Consider the following 25903-nt stretch of genomic DNA (forward strand, 5'->3'; position numbering starts at 1 on the left):
AGCACTCACTGGATGACTGGATTGGTGTATTTGAAAAGTTAAGCATTAAAAATGGGGTGTGGCGTAGTGAAAACCTTAAAGATGGTAACTTTGATATATTCAGTTATTTAGTGTAAGGGGGTCACCCTAGACTAACAAAAACATCTGTACAAAAACAGGATTCTTGTGATATGATGTGACTGAAACTCACATCTATAGTGTGAGAATATCACTCACAAACACAAACACCCACTACACTGGGCTCCAAATTAAATCTGCCACTGTTTTTATGTGCCTCATTCTGTGCTCTGTGGCAGGAAACCATAGTGGAAAAGCTGCAACATGAAATTTTACCAACAAGCATGGGCACTTTGTGCAGCTCTCACACTGAACGTTGGGGAGGTAGGTGTAAGCTGAGGGTGTATGAATGCTCTACCTTGTGCCGGCTGGGTTCTCTGGGACACCGCAGTCCTGCGTGAGTTTTGTTTACAGCCCTCCCTGCCCATGAGGTGAGCCTTCCAGGCCTGGAACAGGGACAAAGTAGCTCAGTGAGTCCGCTCCTCTCCCAGGTACCATCTCGATCAGGGCAACCACGGGTGACTGTAGGCCCAGTCAAGGCCCGAATAGCTGCCGCCCCTCCCACTAACACTGCAGTCTTTCATTGGGTCCACGCTCAGAGCTCTGGCAGCGAGAGTGTGACTTTCAGCGAGTCTTTTTCTTCATTAATTTTTAAAAGGGTCTGAGGTGAGAGACTGCATGTTGTGAATCAGATTTTGAATAAGAAAACACAAATGCGCTACAACTGATGCTGAATACGTCACTGTACATTCAGGTGTAATCTCATTATCTCTCATTTCTTATCTTACTTGGACATGAAGTGGGCTGGAGGGAATACAAATAGTTAAAGGTAAAGCTCTGAAAGCAGCAAAATCTTTTTGTATAATTTGCGTTTCATTTTATCATTAAAAATGATCTATTTTGTTTTTGCCAAGAACTGCTCTTAGACCTGCCACACTGCTTATAAAGGGACCCACATTTCTGAGCAGGGTAACAAAGCTTAACGGGTATTTTTCACAGCAAACATTACGTCACAGCAGGAACAATGCAGGTGTACCTAATATCATTCCAGCTACATATGCGAGTGTCAGTATTGTGCACGCTTTCTCACTGGTGCGTCTTCCTGGGCTTCATGATGTTAGTTACAGCCGTGCTCTTACTGCTACAAGTCCAAATGTTTGCTGTGAAAGAGGCCCATTTAACATCAAATCAAATAAAGCGGTGAAATGCTTCTGCACTGCTCTGTATGGATTTAGACTTTTTCTTAGCATGATGACCATCTGGCTACACCCCAATCAGTGATATTACAGCAGGTGGTTTCCATCAGCTGGCAATAGGAAACCCTTATTCCTTGTTACCCGCAGTAACAGGGCAACAGGAAGAACAAAAGTACCATCAGACGTCCATCTTCTACCAGTCAACGGTAGGGATTGTACTAGCACTGATAAAAACAATCTTCTCCAACTAGACCCTGAACAAGTAAACTGAAGTTTGAGGCTTTAACCATGAATTTGGATTCTTGTATTACAGTTTTGTCCAAAAGTTTGATTTCCAAAGTGCTGCCAGAAAACTGGGGCAGACAGGCTGAGGGCAGGTGCTGGTCAGACTGAGTCTTGCAGCTCTTGTGACTCCTTGAATGACGAGTTGCATCATTCATTAGACTCCCCGATGACAGAAGAGTAACGGTAGACAAATGCAAGCCGACACTGTAGGTACGTTTTTTTACTGGGGCAGAGAATGTTGTGCCCTGCAGATCGATTTTAAAGCTTTCCATCCATTTTAAACTTTAAACTTCTCACATTGAAAGTGGACAGACACTAAGGATTGGTAATGGATGAGCAGCTCTGCAGCGCTGAAATACGAGCACCGTTTACTTATAAAAGATCATTTTGAGCTTCCCCACATTGATAACATTTACTCATTAACACACACCACCTGTTGATTAATAATGAAATGACACGACCAGTAAATCTTTAACTTCAACCTTTTTCCTGTTACAAATCAAACATTGTCCACATTAATACACAGCACCGAGCCACCTCGGCAGAAAAACTGTCACTGTAGTACCATAATAACTGCTTTATCCTAAACCGTGCTGATGACTGTAAAAAAAGATTTAGGGAAAGCGTTCAAAGTTTCATCTACTGTAAAAATAACTAATCGGTGCACTTTGTCTTACCTTCTCCCCAAACTAAAAGGAATGTGAGCAATGTGATCATATTTACTTCATCTTGAGACAAATGGAACAGTCTGTTAAGAACAAAGACCTCACCTCCTTTGAAGTCTTTAAACGCCAACAATAGCTGTGTTTTACCTCAACACCTGTTTGCTCCTCAAGCCTAATATTAGATGTTTTTGTGTTGATATAAATGAGGGAGAAGAGAAAAGGTCACTGAGTGACGGTCTGCGAAAACCTAAATAGTGCCTGAAGTTACTAAATTCAGCTTCTTTTTTGTTTCCTCTCATAAGAAGAAAGAAGAAAAATTGGAATTAAGTAGCTTACGGAGACTGTTATGCAAAAAGTAGTTTCATGAAAATCAAAGAAAACTGAGAAAAATTCAGTGTAGTGACTGAAGAGACACACGTGTTCCCCTTCACATCTCTTTGTTGCTTATGCCACTTGCTGCACATCAATGCTTAATTTTCTTTAATCAAGCCAATGCTTCACAAGAGAACATAGACAGTACAGCTGGATCCCTTTAAATTTGCATTTGTACAATCTCACCTCCTCTCCAGGTATGAAGTTGTTGTGACACAAAGGACAGTGGTTGGAACCTTTACCCGAAATGGGGGCTGAAATAGAAACATGACACCTTTAATCCACCTGTTATACAATTGTAAAAAAAAGTCCCCTGAACGCCAAAGGAGAGCTGTTTTAAATACAGTATAATACACCTTTGAGGAATGGAAACATTAATCCAGGATGAGGAGAATCGAGGTAAAAAGTATGTTTATCCACCTGAATTTGGTGAATCAATGTTTCAGGAAGTGTGTCTTTTGGGACCAAATGTAATGGTTAATCTAAATGAGGAAATGTTTTCAGCGAGAGAAGGAATGAGAGCAGACAGCTGTAGTTGTTGACAGATGTAGATGAGATAAAATGCTTATATTAATTGAAAATGGTGGAAATCACCAATCAAGGGCAGATTGGCAAGGTGTCCTGTGGAGTCAACAAATTCAGCTTATAGCAGCAAGAAGAAACCTCTATGTAATAACTGTACCGGTCTGGACCTGTGAAGCTACTCATCTCTAGCCAAGCAAAGGAGATCAGGAGACCAGAAATGGATCCACGGAGAAAGGCACAGGCAGAACCAAGACAAAGAGATATCATTGGGCTGGTGTTAGTGAAGTGAGAGGGTTTAGTCCTGGGAATACAGCAAACATTGCAGAGTAAGGTCACTCTCACACAAGCATTGATAACAGCTATATTTCATACTGAAATCAGTTCATTTCACTGGAATTATTGTGATCAGTGGATTCGCTCGCAAAGTCTTTTGCGGAAAGTTCAGTTTTGTTGAACCATGACATGCAGTTGATGAACTGACAGAGCTGACCTATTTAGGGAATGGCGAGCAAAGGGTTAGAAATGGATCACACCAGTCACTTCGATATAACTCTTGTGCCATATAACTCTGGTGTAAACTGCTCCACAAAGGGGCATGGTTTGCCATCAATGCTTTAAATACCTCTCTTGAATAAATGGTATTAGCATTATATCCAGCTAGCGACTCAGCTGACATTCAGTTAGCAAGCCAAGCAGCTTGACAGGCCACTGTGCCAGGCTAACACTGCCACGTTTCAGTTAGCTCGCTGACTAGCCCAACAAATAGTCACCTCACTAAGCTTCCACCAGTTGTAGGTCTCATGGCCTTATGCAATCCCCCAATTTAAGGACAATACAGCAGGACATGGATCTAAACTGTTAACGGTTTAACGTTCAGCCAAAGTAAGCCAATTGTTTTTCAGGCCAAACAGCAGAATCTCTTTGAATTGCCAAGCTAATGACCAGGCAAAACAGAGCCCAGAACAAGCAGGACGTGCAGCTGGCTGCAGTACAGACTTGACAGACCATCATCCAGCCATTTACCAAAAGCATTCACAAATAAATATACACCATGATACCTTTACGCTGGACAATGTTGAATTGTCCAATTAAACTTTTTGTAATTAGTGACTTGTCTGTAAGGATAATAAGGATGCAAACACCATCAGTCAGCACATTAACGTCACAGTCCCTGTTTCATTACAGATCTGACAAGCTGGAGTACAGAACCAAAACCACAAAAATATATCACAGTAACATTTTGTGCGCTGTACCTCATAATGTGACAGCATTTACATTCAGACATGAGTCGCAAATGCTGAATTGCGTAAATGTTACAAAATTCTAAGTTGGCCACTTGTGAAATTAACTATTATGGAAAACACAGATATGTTAAAGTGGCAATGCGTTTACATAGATTAAGTGCATGTCTGAAAGGGGCTTATGCTTTCTGTGGTACTCATTTACTTGGTTGAATTTTGACTGTGACTGTGACTGCTCACCATAGATTTTGGCACAAAAGATGCACAGATGTCCTGTGGATGATTAATGCTGTCTTCAAATGATTAAGTTAATATGCAAGTTTACGTAGTTGCAATGAATTGAACCAGAGATTGCTGCTCTTCGCCAAAGAGGGTACAACAATGAAGCAGTATTTGTGAAATCTTATATGTTAGTTATTTTAGTTATATTTGATAGTCATTTGTTTTTCCTGTCCATTTTCTGTCACATAGAAAACTATGCATCCTGTAAGGTATCCTGTAAGCGGAATGTCGACAATTAAGGCGTGGGACCTTTGCTCCATGTCACATCCCTATGTCTCCTCTCATTTTTCTTGCACGTGTAAACACTGTTACCAAGGCAAAAACAACACACACCCTGTTTGAACAAAACCAACATACTGCATTATTTTCTTCATATTTTGAGAAATTTCCTACTGGCGTGAAAGAGTACAACTGAGAACTCACGATTGCAGGTGGGACCCTGGACATGGTGAGTCAGATCTTCAGTGGCCACGGCCTCTGAGCAGCGTGGGCACTGGCTGAACTTGGACCTGCTTTCACATTCACCCAGTAGGTGCTCCGTGAGGCTGGCTATCTCCACTACCTGTGAACACAATGCAGGACTGAACACAAAGTCTTCAAGATTTATCACTGAGGTGGTGATTAAACAGCTGGGCAGATGTCAGTCTACCTGTCTACATTCATCACAGCGTCTCAGCATAGGACAGTGTTTCCAGTAGTGCAGGTCCAGTCCGTCCTCTGTGAATGACTCGTCCTTTTTACCGCAGAATATACACAGGCTGAAAGATCAGATCAGGCTGCAGATCAGCTCATATGCCTTCAAAGCTTTGGCCCAAGTTCTGGGACACTAATGACATAAAAATAATACTAAAACTAAAATAAGTCTGAGTCTTTGAGTCTGAAAACTGAACTAAACCTGAGAAATCAAGACATGGCAAAACATTTTTTCTTTTTGCATCTTTACATCATTCTAGTCACCACTGATTTATGGGTCACTTACTTGTCCAGATAGTTGATAGACTGTTGGACGTCAATACTGTCTGTTACCTTGTTCTGGGGCACTTTTGTGACAACTGGAAATAAAGAAGACAGTATTTGTCACTTGTCATGACGGCACTAATTGGACACCAATGAGATCAAGCGCTCTTTGGCAGAGATAAAACAATACAGACTTTACAGAACGTAAACATGATGAGAGGATGGAGCAGATTTAGGTCAGACTTGTAGGGTAGATTATTTTATCAATAGAGCTTTGATAGCTGGGTAATAAGACATTCCCTCATGGCAAGCTTTAAGGATATACAGGCCAAGGTAATAATACATCACTAACACTAAACTAACTGTGAGCTGCAAATTAAAATATTTTGGTCAGAGCTGTAAGCAGGAAAATGTTGTTATATTTAATTGCTATGTTAGATTGCTGTTACATGGTTACTGGTTGTGCTGTGCCTGCACTCCATTTCTACAGGTTCATGGTAGAAATGATTGGCAGCGTCAGTGTCATGCCTTAGATATTGTTATTTTGCTTCAAATGGAGCTTTTGTTTCTGTTCTAGAGATGCTAAGACAAGTAACACACTTGGAGTTTAAGTGGTTAAACTCTTGAGAGTACCATTACTGGGCAACTGACAACAAAAGGGGCTGTTGCCTGAGAGACTCCTTAACCCATTTTTGCATTTATGTCACAGGTTGCGACCTCAGAGGTACCATCAGAAGTTCTACTTACATATGTACAGGTCTAATTTGCTTGCACATGAGAAAAGACCATATTTGTGTGTTTTAAACTAATCCATATCAGACCTAGTGGTGAGAAATACATGGGAATGCTTTACACCAATGTTTTTACTTTACTCTTTAGTGTGAGTGAGATCTGAGATGCTTGTGTTAGCTTCTTTCTATATAAATAGGTGTACCTTTGCCAGCTTTTTGGGACTCTTTTTCAGCTTTAAGAGCTTCTTTCTTGGGCATTTGTCCTTTGGTGCTTTGATTCCCCCTCTCCTTCAAAAGCAGGCAGAGAAGATGATGATTTGATGATTAGATGTCAGAAAACACAGTTCAAAAACGTGATACACAACTTTAACAGTGACTTCAGACATAGTGCATAAATGGTGGTACTCCTCTTCATAAGTCACTTAACACTTAAAATTTACCACTGCTGTTAACTGTGCATGTCAGAAACTGAGTTTGTGACCACCTAGAGTACCAAAGAGTCTGCGTGGAGTCATAAATACAAATTAGAAGCCATTACAAGAAGTGATGTAATTGCAGTAAGATGACAGCTCCACCTACTGTGATCTCTTTCAAGGCAGCCAGTTGTTCCTGAAGAGAGTGGATCTCCTCCTTCTCTTTTTGCCCATCCTGCTGACCACCTCCCTTCTTCAAAGTCTGAGGGTGAAAAGTGACATAAGAAATGATTTTTTAAATTTTCCTCTGTGTTTGCTTCCGTTCTTCTCTCTTATTAATTAATATCATTTCAGCATCACAGCTCTTTCTTCCTCACCATGCCAGCATTCGTTCCATTTTTTTCTTCAGCTCAAAGAACTCTGATGGCTCTGAAGTCTGCAGACTCTGAGAGTTGCAGTGACGTGTTGTCATTGTGTTGTGCAATCAGACATTTTAGCTGTTGAGCTCTACTCAACGGCATAGTCAATACGTAATGGGAAGACTAGGTTTCCAGTAAAGCCTGTAAGTTAATTAAGCCTGATCACTTGGTGCTTCACAAACTTTACGGTAAGACAGCATCGTCCCACGCCAGCTTTGGACATAAGGTGACTTGTTTACTGGCTGCATTTGTAGTAACTTTCTTGTTATCCTTTATAATTTCCATTCTGTGTTGATAACATGTCCAAGTAAGTCATGTTTGTTAGCAGTGCAACTTTTCACACAGTTCAGTTGGTGATGACACGAAATATGCGAAAGAAACCCAGCACTATATCAACATTATAATCATCAAAATACGTATGCATGGGTGTGGCATGGCTCATCGGTTTAACCGGTTGAATATAACAGATAAAACTGCCTATGCTGGCTTTAACAAAGGGAGCAGCAGAGGCAGTTAGACTAGCTGTCTGTGCAACATGTAACCCTGCCTCCTCTTTCTTGTTACTGTCAGCTTGAAAAAATAAAAAGACATGATGTCACATAGTCCCCTTTACAAAGCTCAACTCTTTTCAGCTTGAGAGAGCGCTCCCATCTGCCATGTCTGACAGTTTCACTGTCCATCTACCAGCTGCTCCTAGCTGACAACAATCTGCTTGAAAGAAATGGAGTGTGGACACACCCTTGGCCAGGCAGTTTGATGCAAATAATTCTTACACAGTGACTACAGGTTATAAATGTTACATTTTGTTATATGTAGAAATAGGAGATTTCAGATATTCCTAATTTTCCTTCTATAAGGGAGGAAGCTGTTATGAATCATTGTTTGCAGTGAGGAAAAAAACACTTGCCCGAGTCTCCACCAGCTTTCCATCAATCTTGGCAAAGCCATCAAATAGGGTTTTGTAGAGGAAGTTCTTCCGCATGGCAGCATCGCTGGGTGGAAGGTAGCTGAGGACAGCAGCTCTGTGCTGCTGGTACATGGTTAAGATGATGCGCACCGCCAGCTCTCGAACCGTTGATGCACTGTGCTCCAAAGCTGCTGTACAGAACTGACAAAGGAAAACAGGCTTTCTATTAACACGTGAACATTCAGTAGTTCCAGCTTTGGTTCGACCTACTGAACAAAGACAAAGAATAAGGGAAAGAAAAAAGAAAGACTAGCTAGAAATGATCTGGAAAAAGACAGTTTCTCAGCCATGAGAAAGTGTTGCCAGGTTTCTAATGTACTTTTTATCAACATGTGGATGACAAAGACTCAGAATGTCTTACTGCAAAGCAATGGGATGACAGGAAGATCATACATGTTTCATCCATGTATTCAAAACTGATTTCATTCAAAGTCAAACTGAAACCGAAATGAACACAAATAGCCTACAGAAGTCTAAATAGGTTGTTTTCACTTGGTAGGTAACATTGCACGATTCACATGCTGTCAGTTGGGAAATTGAAACTGAATTGTGATTACTGACTGCAGGCATACAGTAGTGCTTACAGTAACTAGGTAATTTCAATGCATGTTAACCATTTGTCTGATTTCCTGTATAACCTAATTTCTGTTCATTTCTTGTGTGCATGTAAAAATACCCTATGACGTTACATGTGGTGTCCCCCAGAGGTCAACTCTTGGGCCACTATTATTCAACTTCCGCCAGATTTCTAACAAGGACCAGGAGGGTGAAGAGCATTACTGCTAAACTTTGGAAACATCTATTATATATATATTGTATTATCTATTCTTAATCTTTATGTTTTGAGATGTTGCTCTAATGCATTTATTAACCTTGTGTAAAGCAGTTTAAAATGCCTATAATTAAAATTATATTGCCTCGCCTTACAGTATGACAGGCCACAGAAAATATTCTGTGCAAAAGTCAAAGTTTTATGAAACAATATTTGCTGTATTTGTAGTTTAGTTTCATGTGAAAAACAGCAGCTCTGCTGAGGATGTCCTTTGAGGGAAGTGTACATAATGATGTAAAAAAGAGCCCATTATCCAACATCATCTCTGTGAAGAGAGTTGCAACACAATGCCAATCCAGTGGAGAGCATTAACATCCAGAGGTAAACTGAGTACAAAGGACACCCTTCCCTTGCTCAAGGAACGGCTTGCAATTATTCTTTGTTGTCTCTGCCGACCACTTCTCATTTTAATTACAGGAAATTCAATCATCCCCATTTTAACTCTGGCTCCCGCCTCGAAGCAGATCACCCAGGTAACAGTGGAAGAAAAAGGAAAAATGTTCAAACCATGGCTGGGCTAACACTGTAGGGCTGACAAGAAGGCTTGTCACATGAGCTGAAAAGAGGCAGACACCAGGAGAGTTTTTAGATGTGAATTTAAGTTTCTTTATTTGAAAGGTATGATCAGTGTTTGATGTGCCACTTCTTTGTTTGTGTTGGAGGGGGTGGCTTTTCCAAACCTAGCAAACAAGACAATTATAATCAAGCATTTCCCAAACATTCAAGACTTTGTACGAACCCTGTAAAATCCCCCTTCAATGGCACACGCTGATGCTAACAGATCTAGTGTCTGTATCTCGATGTACTGCCTGAGAAGAACGTTTTTCTCACAGGAATCAAGTGGCCGCCCTGAACCTTCTGTACTTCCTAATTAGAAGATATATTGCTTGTTGCCATGTAATAGTATCAGGCCGGATGTAACCATCTCTGTTAGCCTGTTAGGGCCATTCACAGCAAGAATAAAGCATCCAAAACATTTTTAGAACCTTGAGAATATTTGCTTAATGATATGCACGGCATCTGAAGCTGATAAGTAATAGTATTTGCTATAAGCTGGTAGACAAACTTGAACCAAATCTGATTAGCACAATGGTACACCAGAACATAAAAGGCAATTATTTCACAATCCATACCTTCTAAATTCTTCTAAATTCAGTTTAAACCTGGTGTCTCTTACATACACACTCCTCTCCTCAAACTGTTTAATCATCAGGAGAAGGCAAACTGTGGAATAAAGCCTGTGTCTCCTGTCACATCTCAATTCAGACTGGAAATGTTTCCCAGGCAAACATGAGAGGCAGTCAACACAAAGGGTACAGGCGCTGAGAAAACATGCACAAACATGCAAACACAGGACACCCAATGCCACCTGTGTGGCTTTGGCTTCAGAGGGCGGAGACCTCAGAGGAGGAACCTAACAATTTGCTCTCACTGATAAAAGCTGTGCAAAGTCAAGACGAGGGCTGAGTGGAGGGGGATAGGTGGAGGAACGGTCATAAACTAGAGAGGGGAGGACGGGACGGCTTGTTGTCCTGCCCAGCCTGGTCAACAGTTGGATAGTTTGCACATAGATATTAGGTCACCACTGGAAACCAGAGGAGTGCAGGAGACGTAAAGTGGAGGCCAGTGATGACAACACTGACTCAGTTGACTGGAGCTTACAGACAGTTTGGGTGAACTGAACGGCCACAGACGGCAAGGGAGGCACTGCTCCCCTTTCAGTTAGTCACATAGTAATTACTAAGCCAAATGTTACGGAAAATAAGCTTGATGGGTGCCTACTTTTAAAGTGGAATAATACAGCCATTATACTGTATGTATGTCAATACAGTGCATGTGTTAACATGTTATAGTGGATATGTTGTAATTACTAGTTTTAGGTAGGAAAGAGAGGTAAGAATGTACATTTTAAATGTCTTTTTGAGCTTTTACAGCTATAAAACCTTCTTTAAATGTTCAGTTAGTCCTCCACATTTCAGACAAGACAAAAGCTTATGCAATGAGACTTATGCCTATGCATATAATTATCTAATTACCTCAGGATTTAAAAAATCATACCAATCAAAGATGCTCTGGACTTCCATACTCTGAGTCTTTGGTGTCAGACTGTCTAAATTTAGTTTCTGAGGCAAACAAAAGGTTGATTTCCAGAGATGATGAGAAAATGAACTTGTGATTGTGAGCTCACAGGTTTACAAAGATCATTTCAACCACAGTCATTCAGATACGACTAATTAACATTACTAAAAAAGATACGGATATAGATTGAAGTGTTTAGCACGTTATAAGTCCTTTACCGTCATGACATTGTCCAGGGTGAAGCCAGAGTTCAAGGTCCCGAGTTCAGCAAGCAGCCTCTCAAGTATCTCACCCCGACTCTGAGCCAAACGAGAGGGGAAGTTGGACTTGAAGGGCTTCGCCAGCTCACCAGGGATTACCTGCAGGGCACGCACATCCTTTAAAACTGCAATTTCCTAAAAGGGAGACAATAGAAAGAGACAACGACCTTGAAATTTACAGAGTAAAAGTTACACAATGTCATTGTACACTTGCAATATGCACCTTTAAATGAAGTAACGTGTGCTGTAAGCAACTAACGTATCAGTGTGATGCTACATGTGGTGATTTGTCAATCAGCACAAGCATTAGTTAGAGAGACATGTCAGGACAGAAACTACAAGTGTACAATTTGAGTGAGATGGAAGAAGGATCTTGGAAAAACCTCTCTCAGTTGTTTGTCATTTCAGTCTCATCACGTGAGAGGAATGTGCATCGGAAATATTGGACACACACACCACACACATACACACAAAAAAAACACCATATAATTTGTCCTCAACATACAAAGAGGCATTCAGTCTCCAACAGATTTGTGAACACATCCAGAAGGGCTGGGCGATGATCTCAGAGGGCCTACATTCACAGTTACGGCCTAAGATGAACTTCTTTTAACAGGAGCTACTGTAGCCTATCCTCCCTTTCTTACTCAACACACACACACACCCATACATGAGCGCACTGCAACAGATTCCACTTAGCAAACGCACATTACGCATGTTCACGCAGAATCAGACATTTACTTCACTTATACGCAACACGTAATCGCTCAGTCCACCTGCCCAGTAAAACTTTCTGGTCTCACCCACCCTGCAGTGAACAAATAACAAACACCAGCATTAATAGCTCTGTTCCAGGTAAAGGCTACAAGGACGCAGTCGAGGCAGTCAAGGTGACTACAACATGGGGCTTGTTTGAAGGCTGGGGCAGAACATGACAACAACTCACCCATTATATCACAGAGCAGTACAGCACACTGCAACACACAAGCACTGAGGCCTCTGTCATCAATGTCATGCTAGGAAATCTAATTTAAGACATTTCATGTTCCTTTTTAAATACATAAAATAACCAATACATCCAAGGATGTGCACAGTAATGAAATTAGTTAAATAGGAACCACAATTGCATATGCATGGATTTTTGTTTTTTTATTTCTGTGTAAATGTCCTCCCAGCACCTAAAAGCTTCTCAGTCAGATAAGAAGTGGATGCTGAAAAAAAGGAAAACAAAAAACACTAACCAATGAAACCTGAGACCTAGGGGCTAAGACGCATACCACTGAAACAGCAACATCCCTGGTTCGAATCTTGCCAGGGATCCTTGTTGCATGCCATCTGTCTGCCTCTCAATAATATAGTGTGAAATAAAGGCAAAAATGCCCCTAAAATAATGTAAAAAAAACACAGATGGGGAATTTGCCATGGGCAATGCAGAGAAATGTCAATGAGGAGAAAGGGTAGTACTGATTAGTCCTAAGATCAGAGATAAGAGAAATGTCATTCTGTTTAACAGCATTGATTTCATAATCTTATCAAAGAATGACATTTGGTCATTTCTTCTATTCCTAACATTCATTATTATCATCTGTCCCCTAAATGACCTCAGTCTACCTGGGGAGACCCAAACATGCAAAGTTGTTCTGAATTGCAGACACATTGGAGTTGTTCCCTATTTCCTTAATGTGGGGCATGTAAATGAGGCACCTTAGACCAGCTCTACAGATAACAATTTGGGAAAACTTTGATATACTGTAGGTCTAGTAAATGAGGCGATCTTCCCATTGTATTGAAAGCATTTGTAAATCCCTTCATAGGTATTGTCCTCTGTGAAACTGCAGCCATTACCATTCTGGATGACAACCAAATAAAATCAGAAGCCATAGAAGATGCGATACAAAATGAAATGACTGTGCTAATTATTTTGGCTTTATGAATTGATCTCTCCTCCCTTAGGTCAATAAGCTGACAGGCATGAGTACATGTAAAAGAGTCAGTAGGACCAGTCTCTAATGGGGGAATAAAGTGTATTAGCATATTTCCTTATTTTTTTATCTACAGTTTTCACAAAAAGAAAGAGTCACCGATACCAATACAAGAAAGTATTTTATATAGAAATCTACTTTTTCAGACAATGTTTCTGTGACAGGGCAGCATAATGGTGCTAATCACCGCTGCCTCACAGCAAGACAGTTCAGGGTCCAAATCCAGAATTGCCATCCACTTGCAAAGTCTGGGTTTCCTCCAGGTACTCCGGCATCTAAATTGGACTGTAGGAGCGAGTGGTCTCTATGTGTCGGCCCTGTGATTGACAGACGACCAGTCCAGAGTGTACCCCGCCTCTCACCCAAAGTCAGCTGAAGCCACCCTAAAGCATAAGTGGTAAAGACAATAAATGGATGGGTTCTGTGATACTATGTTGGATGGTACTGGCCCTTCTACCTCTTGAAAAAGACAGTTTCAGAAACTGGATCGTTCTCTGCTTTAATCTGCTTCATTCATCATTTCACCATTTAGCACTGATCTAATGACTTTCTCACACTGCTAAAAATTCCTGACCCTAACAGACCCGCCCTAATGTGCAGCATGAATCAGGACATATTTTCTCCTGTCTGAGTCTCCTTTGATGACTAGATTTCTTGAGACCTACTGGAATATATTACTAAACCATCTGCCTGTACATGATGATAGTGGGATAAATGTCTACATAATGCAATAATTTGGATTTCTTCATAAAGGGAGCAATGTAGGTGTACAGTGACTGATTTGTTTCACAGACATGGTAGTTCCCCCCCAAAGCCTTGTATTCCATATCTGTTCCTTTTGTATTTTGTTGCACTTTACGGAGCACCGTTAAAGGTGGAAACTTTGTTTGGTCAAGTCAAAGTCCATCCTGATTTTGTCATTACATTCTAGATTATAAGCAGCTTTAAAAACTAGTGAGAACTGAGAAATTTTTTCCCAGTTTTTCATGAGATTTTTTATCTTCCTGCCCAAAACATCAAACTTATTCTCTATCTTCTCTCCACCTTTTGAGCTGTAGTCTTGGACGTCCAAAAACTGTCTGGCTTTAGTCTGTCAAGCTGGTGACATAAAACCTATGTAAGTCTTGTGAATGGTGACCTTTAGGGGCAGCTAAAAACTGAAATATTAAATAAGCATCAGTATGGTCATTTTTTGGCTTGCGCAGTTGTTTTGGTTTGATTTCTAATGTGTTTGGGCTTGCTGTCATACTTTCTTGGTAACTGTTCCACCCTTAAGAGTTGTTCCATGGGACAGGGAGGTTACAAGATGAAAGGGGTTCCACCCTGTTAGTATGTGTGGAAATGTAATATCAAGAAATCACCACCACTTCAAATCTGATTTGTAATTTATATAATTAATTACACCAAGGATAGCTGATTGGCAGCTGACAGCCTATTAGTACATATCATGTATATTTCCCACTGGATGCTGCCAAGACTGAAGATGGTGGAGGGGTGAAGGCAGATTACACAATCATCTTCTGTCTAGTCAAAGCAAAGCTGCTAGGGAGGAAGAGGGCAGGCTGAGAAGAACAAAAGAGTTAATGGAAATCAAATGGCGCCACTGATGCCAAACATGCCATTCCCATGTGTTACCTGTATGAAGGCAGTAGCTATGGCCCGGAGGCGGCTGGCCGAGTCTCCAGTCCTGGCCAGCAGGTTGGGCCAGGTCTGCTCCAAGCAGTGGGTCACCTCAACTCGGCCAAGCCCCAGATTTATGATCAGCTGGCTCAGCAGAAGCCGTAGCAGCTTCAAGGAGGCGTGGAAAACCTAAGGAAGAACGTACATTTAATTCCAAACTTAATGAACTTCCCAAGAAAAGTTAGCACCAGAGGGAGGTTTATTTGCAGAGAGGCTAAACTTGGCAATGTTTGGTTCTATATGGTTAGAGTATGCAGATGAAGAGTGACAAAAAAGTGAAATTTTATGTTTGAGAGGTAGATTTTGACTGGAAAGACATATAACAAATACCCTGTGCTACATTTAGACCCACGATGTTATGATATGACATGCAACTTAAACCACTGAGTTGCCAGTGAAGGGTCTATTTAACACGAACTAAACTGAAGCACATTTGTTAGCAGCAAGTTAACCAGTTAACATCTTAATGGAGCATTATGTGGATCAATGTAGCTAGGAAAATAAATCACTAGAATTATTGCGGCACTACCCCTTTCATTACCATACAGGCTGTAGACGACTTCCAGAGAGGGGTTACAAGGCCATCCTTGTCAAAACTGTTTGTTTAAGGAAACCAGCTCAGGGAGAGAGAACTGGGGTTGCATTTTGTACAGGGGGGATATTGTTAAGAGTGTGCATGTGTGAGTGTGTGCTTGTGATTTAACAGCATGAGCGTTAGTTCTGTTTGTAGCAGGAATCCGGAGAACATGATTCAAAAAAGACTTTGACAGTGACAAAGTAAACATATGCATAACGCCTTAATAGGGCGGCTTGGCTGGCAGCAGTTTCTGTTCAGTTCACTTGGACATTCACACCATCCACACCAAGACAATTTTCTTTTGCAGAAAAGACTCACAGATGAAACTTTATCCAGGAGGGCCTTCTTGACCAGGAAGACTGCAGCTCTTATCGTGTTCCTCAGCTCCTCTCTGGGGGTGGAGGGTGATAACTCCAAAAGCTTCTTGTACACAGTGAGGAGAGCGTCCTCTCTGTAGGACCAGGTTTTGGAATAAGCTCCAGCCACCTGGAAAAGATGAGAGGACAAAAGATGAGCCAACTCAGAATAGCGCTGAGAGTGAGGAGACTGAGTAATATATTCACTGGTGCAGGCAAGCATGTATTGTGACTTTCTCCCTCTCTGGTGGACAATTTACCCCAAATATATCTATAAATATATATATATATATATATATATATATATATATATATATATATATATATATTAGCAGCATTTCTGTGCTGCAATATCTTGTTACTTATCTGCTGACATAGACAGTGACACAAATATATCTGGGACAGCTAGAATAGTGCAATAAGATCCTGTAGCCCAAAGTACAGATTATCCTAAGGCATACAAAAAAGTATTTTTCAGAGCACATATGTAGAGATAAAAAACCCTGGAGAAAGTAAAACCTGCCCATAGATACAATCTGCCTAGATGCAGACCAGTAGACTTCAGAACTAATTTGTCCCTAGTACTATTGGGCTTTTAAATAACTCAATGTGATTTTTGTATGTGATTGTAGCTATTGTTTTTTTTTCTTTCTTTTTTTTACTGCTGGCTATAAAACAAACTAAACCTTGGACCATTGTTAGCTTAGCCAGCCATGTTTTTCTATCTTTTTTTCTTACCAGGCTTTCTCCATAAACCTCAATTGGAAGGCCAGCCTCTCTCTGGGCCTTCTCCGTCAGGGACTCTGGCTCTCCGCTTATCTCAGGGCTGTGTGGAGTCCTTTGGGCATCAGGTTGGGCGACATGCTGCTCTGCAGGGCCCTGGACGGCCTCCCCAGGCCTGTCTTTCCTCTGAAGGGCTGGCAGTGGTCTCTCATCATAAGGTACACTTGTAGCCTGTCAAGACATTGGCACTTAAAACTTGGTATATAATATTTACATTTAATTATATTTATAGGTATTGCATATATATATTTCTCAGCACACAAAATAATACATTTCCCAGAGATCCCTAAGGTCAACCACTCAAGGAAAACTGATACACACTTTGAAGCCTGACAAATATGTCCATACTTTTGAAAAATGTATCACCTCAACCCTTGTTCTTTTCGCTAACTCTCACTAGCATTTGATCACTGAATAGGCCAATCATTCAGCATCCTGATAACAATGAATGTTTAACCCCCTCTATACAAACCCAAGTTCCATTCAGTCAGCACTGTCTCCTGAGCCCCAGTGCCAACTGGCCCCCTGCTGCCTCGCACAAGGCTCAAAGCTCTGCCTTGAGGCCAGGTTGGCAGTCGCCAGAGTCAGCCAACTGTTGCACGCTTTTAATTAAATAGTGAAACCCAAACCTGCAGTAGGGCCGGTCTCAGTAGGTGGTGAGTAAAGTATAAAAGCCCCTGCTGGTCATAATCTCCCTATGTGCTCCATGTTCCAACACTACAGAGGCTTAAAGCAGGAGACATGTTATCAAGGTGCTACAGTGGGCTAGATTAGTTTTTACAACAATAAAGGAATTCATGCAAGCAGAGCAAGCTACAGGTACAGTTGTCATCAGGGTTTATCACCACGGACCATTCACAGAGTCTTCAACAAATGAGAACTGGACAAGTTGTAACTGTTTTTAAGCGTCTGCAGGTGCTGGGCATGTTTCATGTTGTATAAAGATGTTGTGATGTCAGTACATTTGATAAAAAAAAAAGGCACTTACATCTACCTTGGGTACAGCAGCAGGGGTGCACGGTGTATCAGGTTGGCTGATTAGTTTGGATGCAACACTTCCTGAGTCTGACTGCTGGTTCTGACGAGCGTTTTTCTCCTTCCTGAATGTGTCTGATTGGTCACCTGGAGAAGGCTGAAGGGAGGGAGCGTCTTGGGGTGGGAATGAATCTGCTGCCCTTGTGATCTGGTGACATGGTGGAAGGACAGAACAGAATTCACTTTAGGCAGAATGAGTCATGATTTTCTCCATATCCTGTATTTATCATCTTGTTTAATAACAAAACCTGAAACAAAATCTATCTTTTCTATTATACTCAAACACCCGCCCTGCTGTTCCTATACAGTTGAAGTGTCACCATCAGTGGTTGGTGACTGACCATTGCCATGTCCAACAGGTTGTGGACCTCCAGCTGCTGGTAGACGCTCCTCCTGTACTCCTCCATCAGCTCCTTCTTCTTCTTGGCCAGATCATAATCCTCCTTTTCAATGGCACATCGTTTTTCTACATCATATCGAGCCAAACGCTCCCCAACCTGGAAGAGCCCAGGACAACAAGAGGTGAAGACAGCCCTGCAGTGACACAGTGAGCCCACACTGCATATTTAGACAGGTAAACATGTGAGCAGAGAGGATGGAAGAGTCTGCTCATGGTCTCACGAGGTCTTGGATTTAGGCACAAACTTCTAACTTTCTGGTGCTCACAGAGTTTAATGTATTGTTTTGTGTTTGTTTAATTTCTGTTTAGCTCTCACGTTGGTCTATGATTTACAGGAAAACTGAGAACCTGTCATGGACATCACACATATCATCCCAGGTATGGCTCAGCAATGGGTGTACTTCTTGAAAAAGCAAAAATCCTGTGTCAGCATCCTAACAGGAAACATCTGAATCGTGTGAATGCTTGTGTCTTTTGCCATCTTGGACCTCATTGTACTAATGTCACCATGTTCCTAAATCTCAGCAATAACTTTGATGAGTACAGTGTTATCACACCTAATGTGAAATGATGGCCAAAACGACACCCTAAAGACCCAATTAACCAAAAGCAGACTTTAGACCAAACTGGAGCTAGTTTGGGAATTAAGACTTTACCACTTGACATGGGCAGTTCTGCCCTGCTCAATAATACAGCCCTGGTGCCACATAACAGTAAGTGTGCCATATGGTGAATCACTAAGATTTACAGGCTGGAAATTTGACAACAACTTCCAGTAAGTCAGAGACGTAATTTATTGGTGAGGAAATTCCATTAAGCTGAATGAAGTGGCGAACCAGGAGCCAAGCAGCACAGTATGATTCTTTTCTCTCTTTTGGACAAAACTAAGTAGTGCAATAAACAGAAGCTGTTTTCAAATTGTATTTAAATATATGTCCAGCATGTAGTTCTTTCTACTCCTTAACTAAAATGGGCTATAAAAGTAATTCTCTGCCTTTTGTCCTGTCTTCTCTCTGTCATGCGTTTCACATATCACGTAACACCAAAAACCATCCTGTGACATCCCGAGGGTGCGATGACAAGGGATTTTCAGCATGACTACCTTGGCAACTGCTTTGTCCACAATGCTAATATGCAATGCTAACAAGGCGCTGTGTTTCTGTGTGATCCGGTTACAGAGAGGCTTGTGGTTGAGAGTGGAAGAGACGCTACCCGAGGACCATCACTGCAGCTGTTGAGCTTATTAAGAATTCATGGTCAGCATGGTAACAATGTATACAAAGGAGGTCAGTAACAGGAATCTGAACAATGTTTAACAACTACTGTTACAAACAGTGGTGAAATTACACTGGATAAGTGTAAAAAGAATACAAGCCTCACAAAGTTGAGGCTTGCAAGAAAATTTGTCACATTTCTCAAAGTTTTTTCACTGTACTACTGTATATTGTCTGCTTGTGAACTCCACCCTGGCACTAATAGATTGGTTATAAACATGCTGTTTCTCAAAATTCCAGCCGCTTTTCCATTGAAAGTATTGCTTATTGTCATAAAAACTACAGCCAATATGTATTCTAAGTTATTTGAAAGTGTGCTGTTGTAATGGTGAAACTGGGAAGAAGTCGGTTACTTCTTGCAGAATAATAAAAAATAAAAATTGTCAAAAGACAATAGAAAAAATGTGTCTAAAGTCCAGAGTAGAGTCCAGAAAGTTTCAGATCTTTTAATTAAGTCAAAGTAACAAAACCACAATGTGAAAATACTTCACTATAAAAAAACTTTCTGCATTCAAAATGTAAAGTATTATCAGCCAAATGTATTCAATGTATGAAAGTAAAAGTGGTCACCATCTTCAGTGTTAATTTGTTATATATTATAATATTAGATTATTATTATTGATGCATTCATGTCTAGGGGGCATTTTCATGTTGTTGCTGGTCAAGGTGGCACTGATGTAAACCATGTTACATACTGTTCTTTAAAAATGCATCATATTTAATGAAATGATCGTATGCTTTGCATGTAAAATCCTAATCTGCAATGTAACTATCAATTATGAACTTCAGATAAATCAGAGTGAAGAGTACAATATCTCCCACTGACATGTAGTTGAGTAGAGAGTAAGTAGAAATTGTATACAAGTACAGTACTTGAGTAAATATACTTAGTTACATTCCACCACTGGTCCAGAATATGGTTGAATACTGGGAACAGAGATCCTGGTATTTTCCCGGGAATTCTTGCCATGGTCTACGAGCCTTTTGCCAGTAACCAAGGATATTTAGCATGTACATGCTTGTGTGTTCACTTACTACTCATTCGTACTGAAGCAAAGACGCATCCAACAAACATCATGAGCACATTTACATGTTACTGTCATAGCTAAATACTGAAGAACAAGCTTATAATACTGTTATGGTAATTATGTTATGGTATGCTATGTGTTATGGTTACTTTGCATGCTAATCTTTTTTTACATTTTTTTAATCTTTATTTAGTCAGGCAATCTCATTGAGATTAAAATTTCTTTGATAAGAGAGACCCGAGAACAAGTTACATTCAGAAAAACATACAGAACAAGAAATTTACACAATACACAATCACACAATAACAAGGATTGAAGAGGCAGTTATATTAAACAAAAACATAATGGAGGTGAACAGTCCTGTATGTACTTATTTTTTTGAATGAGTGTCTGTAAGTGTCTGTAAAACAAAATGATGCAAGTGGTTCAGGTGCCTTAAACTAATATGTCAACATTTTGTGAAATAATCTTATTCGTTTTGTTGCAAAGAGTTACGTGATAAAATTGGTACAGTTCTCATGTCTGTGTGTTCAGTATAGAGCTAGAGCCATAAGGCGATTAGATTAGGTTAACATAATGACAGTAAGCATATGGAAAGAGCTAGCCTTGAGTTGTTCAGTGTTAAAAAAAATCCATATGCCAGCACCAGCACATGTATTGTAACCAGCCAGCCTGCCCCTCATCAGCTACAGTACCTTTTGCAGGTCTGCGATGGCCTGCTTCAGATTCTTGGCCTGCTCGTATTTCTCCTCCTGGACCATGTCCTGCTTCTTTTGGTCCAATAGACGGATGATGTGGGCAACTTCGGGATCCTGGTACATGTCAAAGGCCAAGTCGTCCAAGGGGGAGATGGACTGACATTTTCTGGGCACAAGACAGGACATCAAAACAGCAGAAATTAATTTTTAAATAAACTAAAACCTTTCTTTGTATATGACGACAGGTTTTACATTCGGGAAACTTGTTGAACATAGAAAAACAGAACAGCTGATTTAGTGTGTAAATTCATCCTAATTCATGTGTCATCATTAGTTAAATGGGCTACGTATTGTGCAATTCCTGATCAAAGGGGAAAAACACTGACCAACCCCCCGAGGATTGAGACCGTGAGGTGAAACATCACTTGGGGGATGATAAATAAAAAAAAAAATAAAAGCTATTTCGAAATGTGTTTTCCTCTTTGCACAGACGGCCACCTGCATTGTCTTCAAATGCTGGTGACCTTGAATGCCTTATTGGTTGTCTTCCAGACTAAATGGCTTTGTTGAACAATGTTATTGCCACACAACAAAGAAACCAGGGTTCAATGGCCTAGCCTCACCCCATGAAGGTCGTGTCCAAGGCGGTTTCCTGCTGGGTACTGTTGAGGTAGTGTTCGATCAGCTGCTCTCTGCTTGGCTGGGGGTAAACAGATGGACAAATTACACACACATGTGCATGTATACTTTTGTATTACTGTGCTCATGAAGACCTGACCATTGTTTTCTAATCCATAATCTTTAAGGTGACCCTCGGGTTTAAACCTTATCCTTACTTAAAACTGACTAAAACACTGCCCTTTTCAAAAGCCAGCATCAGCACAGAATGACCACCAAAAACTTCATCCAATGGCAGCAATACAAGCACACTCACACTCTCACACACACACACAATTACAAACCCAATAATTTATCAGCACCTCCAGGCTACAGCCACATATAGAGACTTGTAATCCACTGTGCACACTGCTATTTCCTGAAATGTTAAGTGGCCAATCATTATAAATACAGGAAACGGTGCCTACTGATGACATCATTCTTTCAGTAGTTCATGAACACTGAACCAGCATTTAATGTGATGAAGGACAAACTTCCTGCTAGGATGCAGCACCACTTCCAGTTAACCAGTAATAAGTAGGAACAAAAACAAAAATGTACACTTCTAATCATACAGTTTGCAGTTATAATATGATACAAATCTATTTTGAAGTGTTAATGCCACATTATCTTCATCAGTAATTGACACAGATTAGATCTGATGTTTTTGCTTCGGCCGTAAGCACATTTGTATGTCATGCAAAAGAACTAAACTTCAGTTTACCCAAATTACGTGAAAAACATTCTCACTAAAGGTGCCACGAACTATAGAATCTAGACAAGTAAGAACAAAACTGATATCTGTCTCTGAGATTTCTGCCACCACCCAAATACAACAGAGGTGAAAGGGATTTAGTCTACTGTGTGCACAGCGCTGAAAAACAATATTCAAAAATTCCATAGCAACATGTGTGGTTGAAGAAACAATGTGCCTTGTCACTCTGGACAAATCCACAGGCAGTGAGCAGTTTTCTGGAACTGCTTTGCACAGGAGAAATAGCCCCTGTGAAAACTAATGATGACAGTGTGTCCTGTTCTGTTATCCACAGAACAACACACCTCTATGAGAGTCCACTATAAACAACGGTAAAGCTTAATCTGTGAATAAGGAAAGGAAAAAATACTACAGCTCAAGAAATCTGTAAAATGATATTATTCAAGAAAGAAAAAAACTCTAAGGATATCCAATCAATTCAATAGTCCACAGGGCTTTTTTAAACAAAGATATCTTCTCATACCGCAGTAGGAAAAGCACAGAAGGTTACTTTTGTGTCCTTATAATGTAATCAAACAGAATAGGTGTGGAGCAAAACTCAGAAGAATTACATTTGTGATTAAAAATGTATTAATGCAAAACCAAAATTTTGTTAGCAAAACAAAAGATTTGAAACCAAGAGTTTTGCTTGTTGTTGAGCTTGGCAGCATCCACCATGGACCGCCAAGATCCCTCCCTTGTTGGGGAGTGTCCATGGAGGAGACAGAGGTCAGTGGGTGCTGCCAAGCCGTCACTCAGATCGACTGGCCAACGGAGACGTGTCTTACATTTTTCAGTGTAGGTCCCACCCATCAGATTAACTTCAAAAAAGCACAGGTTTAGATAACAATGGCAAAATTAATTCCATTTAGCTGCTGCAGCTTCAGGGTTGTCGTCTTGATCATGCTGATGCTCTGTCACATTGTCATGACTTACTGAGACGCTTGAATAGAACAGAGCCATCTTTTAAGTTATTAGTAACACCTGCTTTTTTTCTACCAAGACAATAATAAAGGCCTATTACACTCATTTGGGGCAGTAACATCTAAATACCATGAAAATAAACCAGGTCAGAGGAAGCTTAAAATGAAACATCAGATTGCAGTTAATCAGCATTGCTTTTGGAGATTGGCTTTACTGATTGGTGAATGACAGAATAGATGGAGTACAAGAGAAGAAAAGTTTAAAGTTAATGGATGCCATGACGGCTGATTCAACAGCCTTTTTAACAGCGTAAAAGCTTCTGTTTACCATCAACCATCACAGTTTTTCAATGCTGCGAGCAACCAAATTCCATTCATCTCCATTGCACTGGAGCGAAGGAAGATCTCAAAACCAGGACAAATCAAACCAAAACTATCTGCATGGCTGGATACCCCTAAAGATAAGTTTTGAAAAAAATTGTTTTTATCTAATTCAGATGCACCAAAACTTTAAAGTGGCACATACAGGGGGAATAAGCTTTCCCTTCCCCTTTCCCTGTATCCACACCACGGTGTCCCACCACAGGACAAACACAACTTCCAGCCTCAGAAAAGACATAAGAGAACAAGATCTAGCCGACCCTACAGGCAAGATCACCGCTGTGGTGGAGGTGCTCAGAGTCGGATTAGTGGAGCAACAATGCACAGCCTGTTCACTGGAATCTGTGCGAGTGTGTGTCCGACTCTTTCCATGTCTCTGTGTCTGTGTGTGTTTTAAGGTGCTCTCTCTCCTCCAGGTCCTGTCCGTCTGCAGGACTATCTGATTACTGGCTAACTAAAGGCCTCCTGTGTGATTACATACTGTCCTCCCTTTGTGTCTCATTACTACATTCCTGACACATATACACACACACACACACACACACACCATTCAAGTAAGCACATGTGGATATAGACACACATGTAGTTTGTTTGGATCAGTAAATACAAATAAATACTACATAAAACACAGATGCAACATATCATTATATCTATACAATCAAGTAAATCCTCTAAATCTCTCTGATATCTATGATCTAATACAACACCAAAAGTGTGCACATTGTTCGGGGCTATGGGATTTGTATTAGTATTGTTACTTGGTATTCTGACAAAAAATTAAAAACTTTGCAGAGTAAATGCTATGTTTTATGAAGAATAAATGAATGATATATGACACGCAAGGAACAGTTATTTGATCAGTTTGATGGAACAATGTTTTTGAAATGCAATAAATTTAAACTGTCATAGCATCTGCAATGTCAGTGGATGGATGAGGAAACAGAAATCAACCCTATTCTAAGTGACTGATGACAGAGCAATGTCTCACAAAATCACAGCACAACAGCGCCACCTACTGCTATGCAGATGTCAGTTCAGTGATGGGTGACAGTTGAGGAGAGTGCTCACTTACAATTGTGTTAAAGGCATTGCCATCCAAAGAATCTCCCAGAACATTAATGGCAACCAAAGCAACCTGAAATCATAAACAGATGCTGGTGAGGTGGTTGACCAAAACAGAACTGCAGGAGAAAATCAAAAATCAGTGCACGTGATAAATGAGTGAGTGCTGGGAGGTTAACAGTGGAACTAGGCTGGTGATATTCTATGTCTTATTACTGTCAACAAAACACTTTTGATTCACACATTTGAATAATAGTCTCCAAAAATGTTAAAACCACATCACTTGTAATCATAACCAACCGTGATGTCTTGCCGTGTCTGAATTAACAGTTAAAAAAATCCAAAGGTATTCAATTTACATGGATATTATGTGGAAAGAGGGAAATTAACTGTCATATTCTGGTATTTGTGATAAAACCCTTTTGATTAATTGATTGTCATAACTGCATTCAATTCATTTTCGGTCAGATATCGAAATGATTATTCACATAATTATTTCAGCACTGTTGAAATGCAAATGAAGCTTCTGAAGTGGAAGGTATGATTGGTAAGATGATATCAGGAAAGTAATTCATAAGCATGTCTAATAAAGCAGCCATGAAACACACACAGTTTAATATTTGAAGACATTCATAGACCACCTACAGGACAAATAATGTGATCAGCCTTTTTTAACTTGTTTAACTTTTAACCTACTGTATCTATCTGCCACTTTTACAGTAAATGTTCTCATATCATCCCGTAACAATAATACTTTTAAATATTATCTAAGAAGAGTGCTCTAGCATGTGTTGCTCTTGGACAACAAGCTGGTGGCAGAATAAGAAGTGCTCTGAGCCTCAGAATTCAAGACAAAATAACCTTTATGTGTTTCAAACACTGTGGGAAATTTGAGGAAAAACAGCTGATGATTTTAATTAATCTAAAAGACTAATGTTTGACAAGAGAAATGTCTACATCTAGAGCTGCTGTTAATGGTGACATCAAATGTCGTTTAAACAAATGTTGTTAATTTATTAGTCCTGGTTTAGG

The 25903-nt window shown here is 40.4% G+C and overlaps 1 protein-coding gene across 1 annotated transcript in view; it reads right to left on the bottom strand.

The window, feature by feature from the left end:
- cep104 (centrosomal protein 104) overlaps nucleotides 1-25903 on the bottom strand; it is a 29989-nt gene that overhangs the window by 978 nt on the left and 3108 nt on the right. The window contains exons 5-21 of the mRNA XM_070840045.1: nucleotides 24882-24944; nucleotides 21718-21794; nucleotides 21092-21260; nucleotides 18036-18191; nucleotides 17648-17842; nucleotides 16615-16830; nucleotides 15839-16006; nucleotides 14899-15072; nucleotides 11240-11416; nucleotides 8051-8251; nucleotides 6891-6986; nucleotides 6515-6599; nucleotides 5603-5675; nucleotides 5273-5381; nucleotides 5047-5185; nucleotides 2762-2829; nucleotides 416-503 (exon numbers count right to left, since the gene is read on the bottom strand). Of these exons, the coding sequence (XP_070696146.1) occupies nucleotides 416-503; nucleotides 2762-2829; nucleotides 5047-5185; nucleotides 5273-5381; nucleotides 5603-5675; nucleotides 6515-6599; nucleotides 6891-6986; nucleotides 8051-8251; nucleotides 11240-11416; nucleotides 14899-15072; nucleotides 15839-16006; nucleotides 16615-16830; nucleotides 17648-17842; nucleotides 18036-18191; nucleotides 21092-21260; nucleotides 21718-21794; nucleotides 24882-24944 (2254 nt within the window). The remainder of the gene's footprint in view (nucleotides 1-415; nucleotides 504-2761; nucleotides 2830-5046; nucleotides 5186-5272; nucleotides 5382-5602; nucleotides 5676-6514; nucleotides 6600-6890; nucleotides 6987-8050; nucleotides 8252-11239; nucleotides 11417-14898; nucleotides 15073-15838; nucleotides 16007-16614; nucleotides 16831-17647; nucleotides 17843-18035; nucleotides 18192-21091; nucleotides 21261-21717; nucleotides 21795-24881; nucleotides 24945-25903) is intronic.

This window comes from Pempheris klunzingeri, chromosome 11, assembly GCF_042242105.1.
Source record: "Pempheris klunzingeri isolate RE-2024b chromosome 11, fPemKlu1.hap1, whole genome shotgun sequence".
NCBI lineage: Eukaryota > Metazoa > Chordata > Actinopteri > Acropomatiformes > Pempheridae > Pempheris > Pempheris klunzingeri.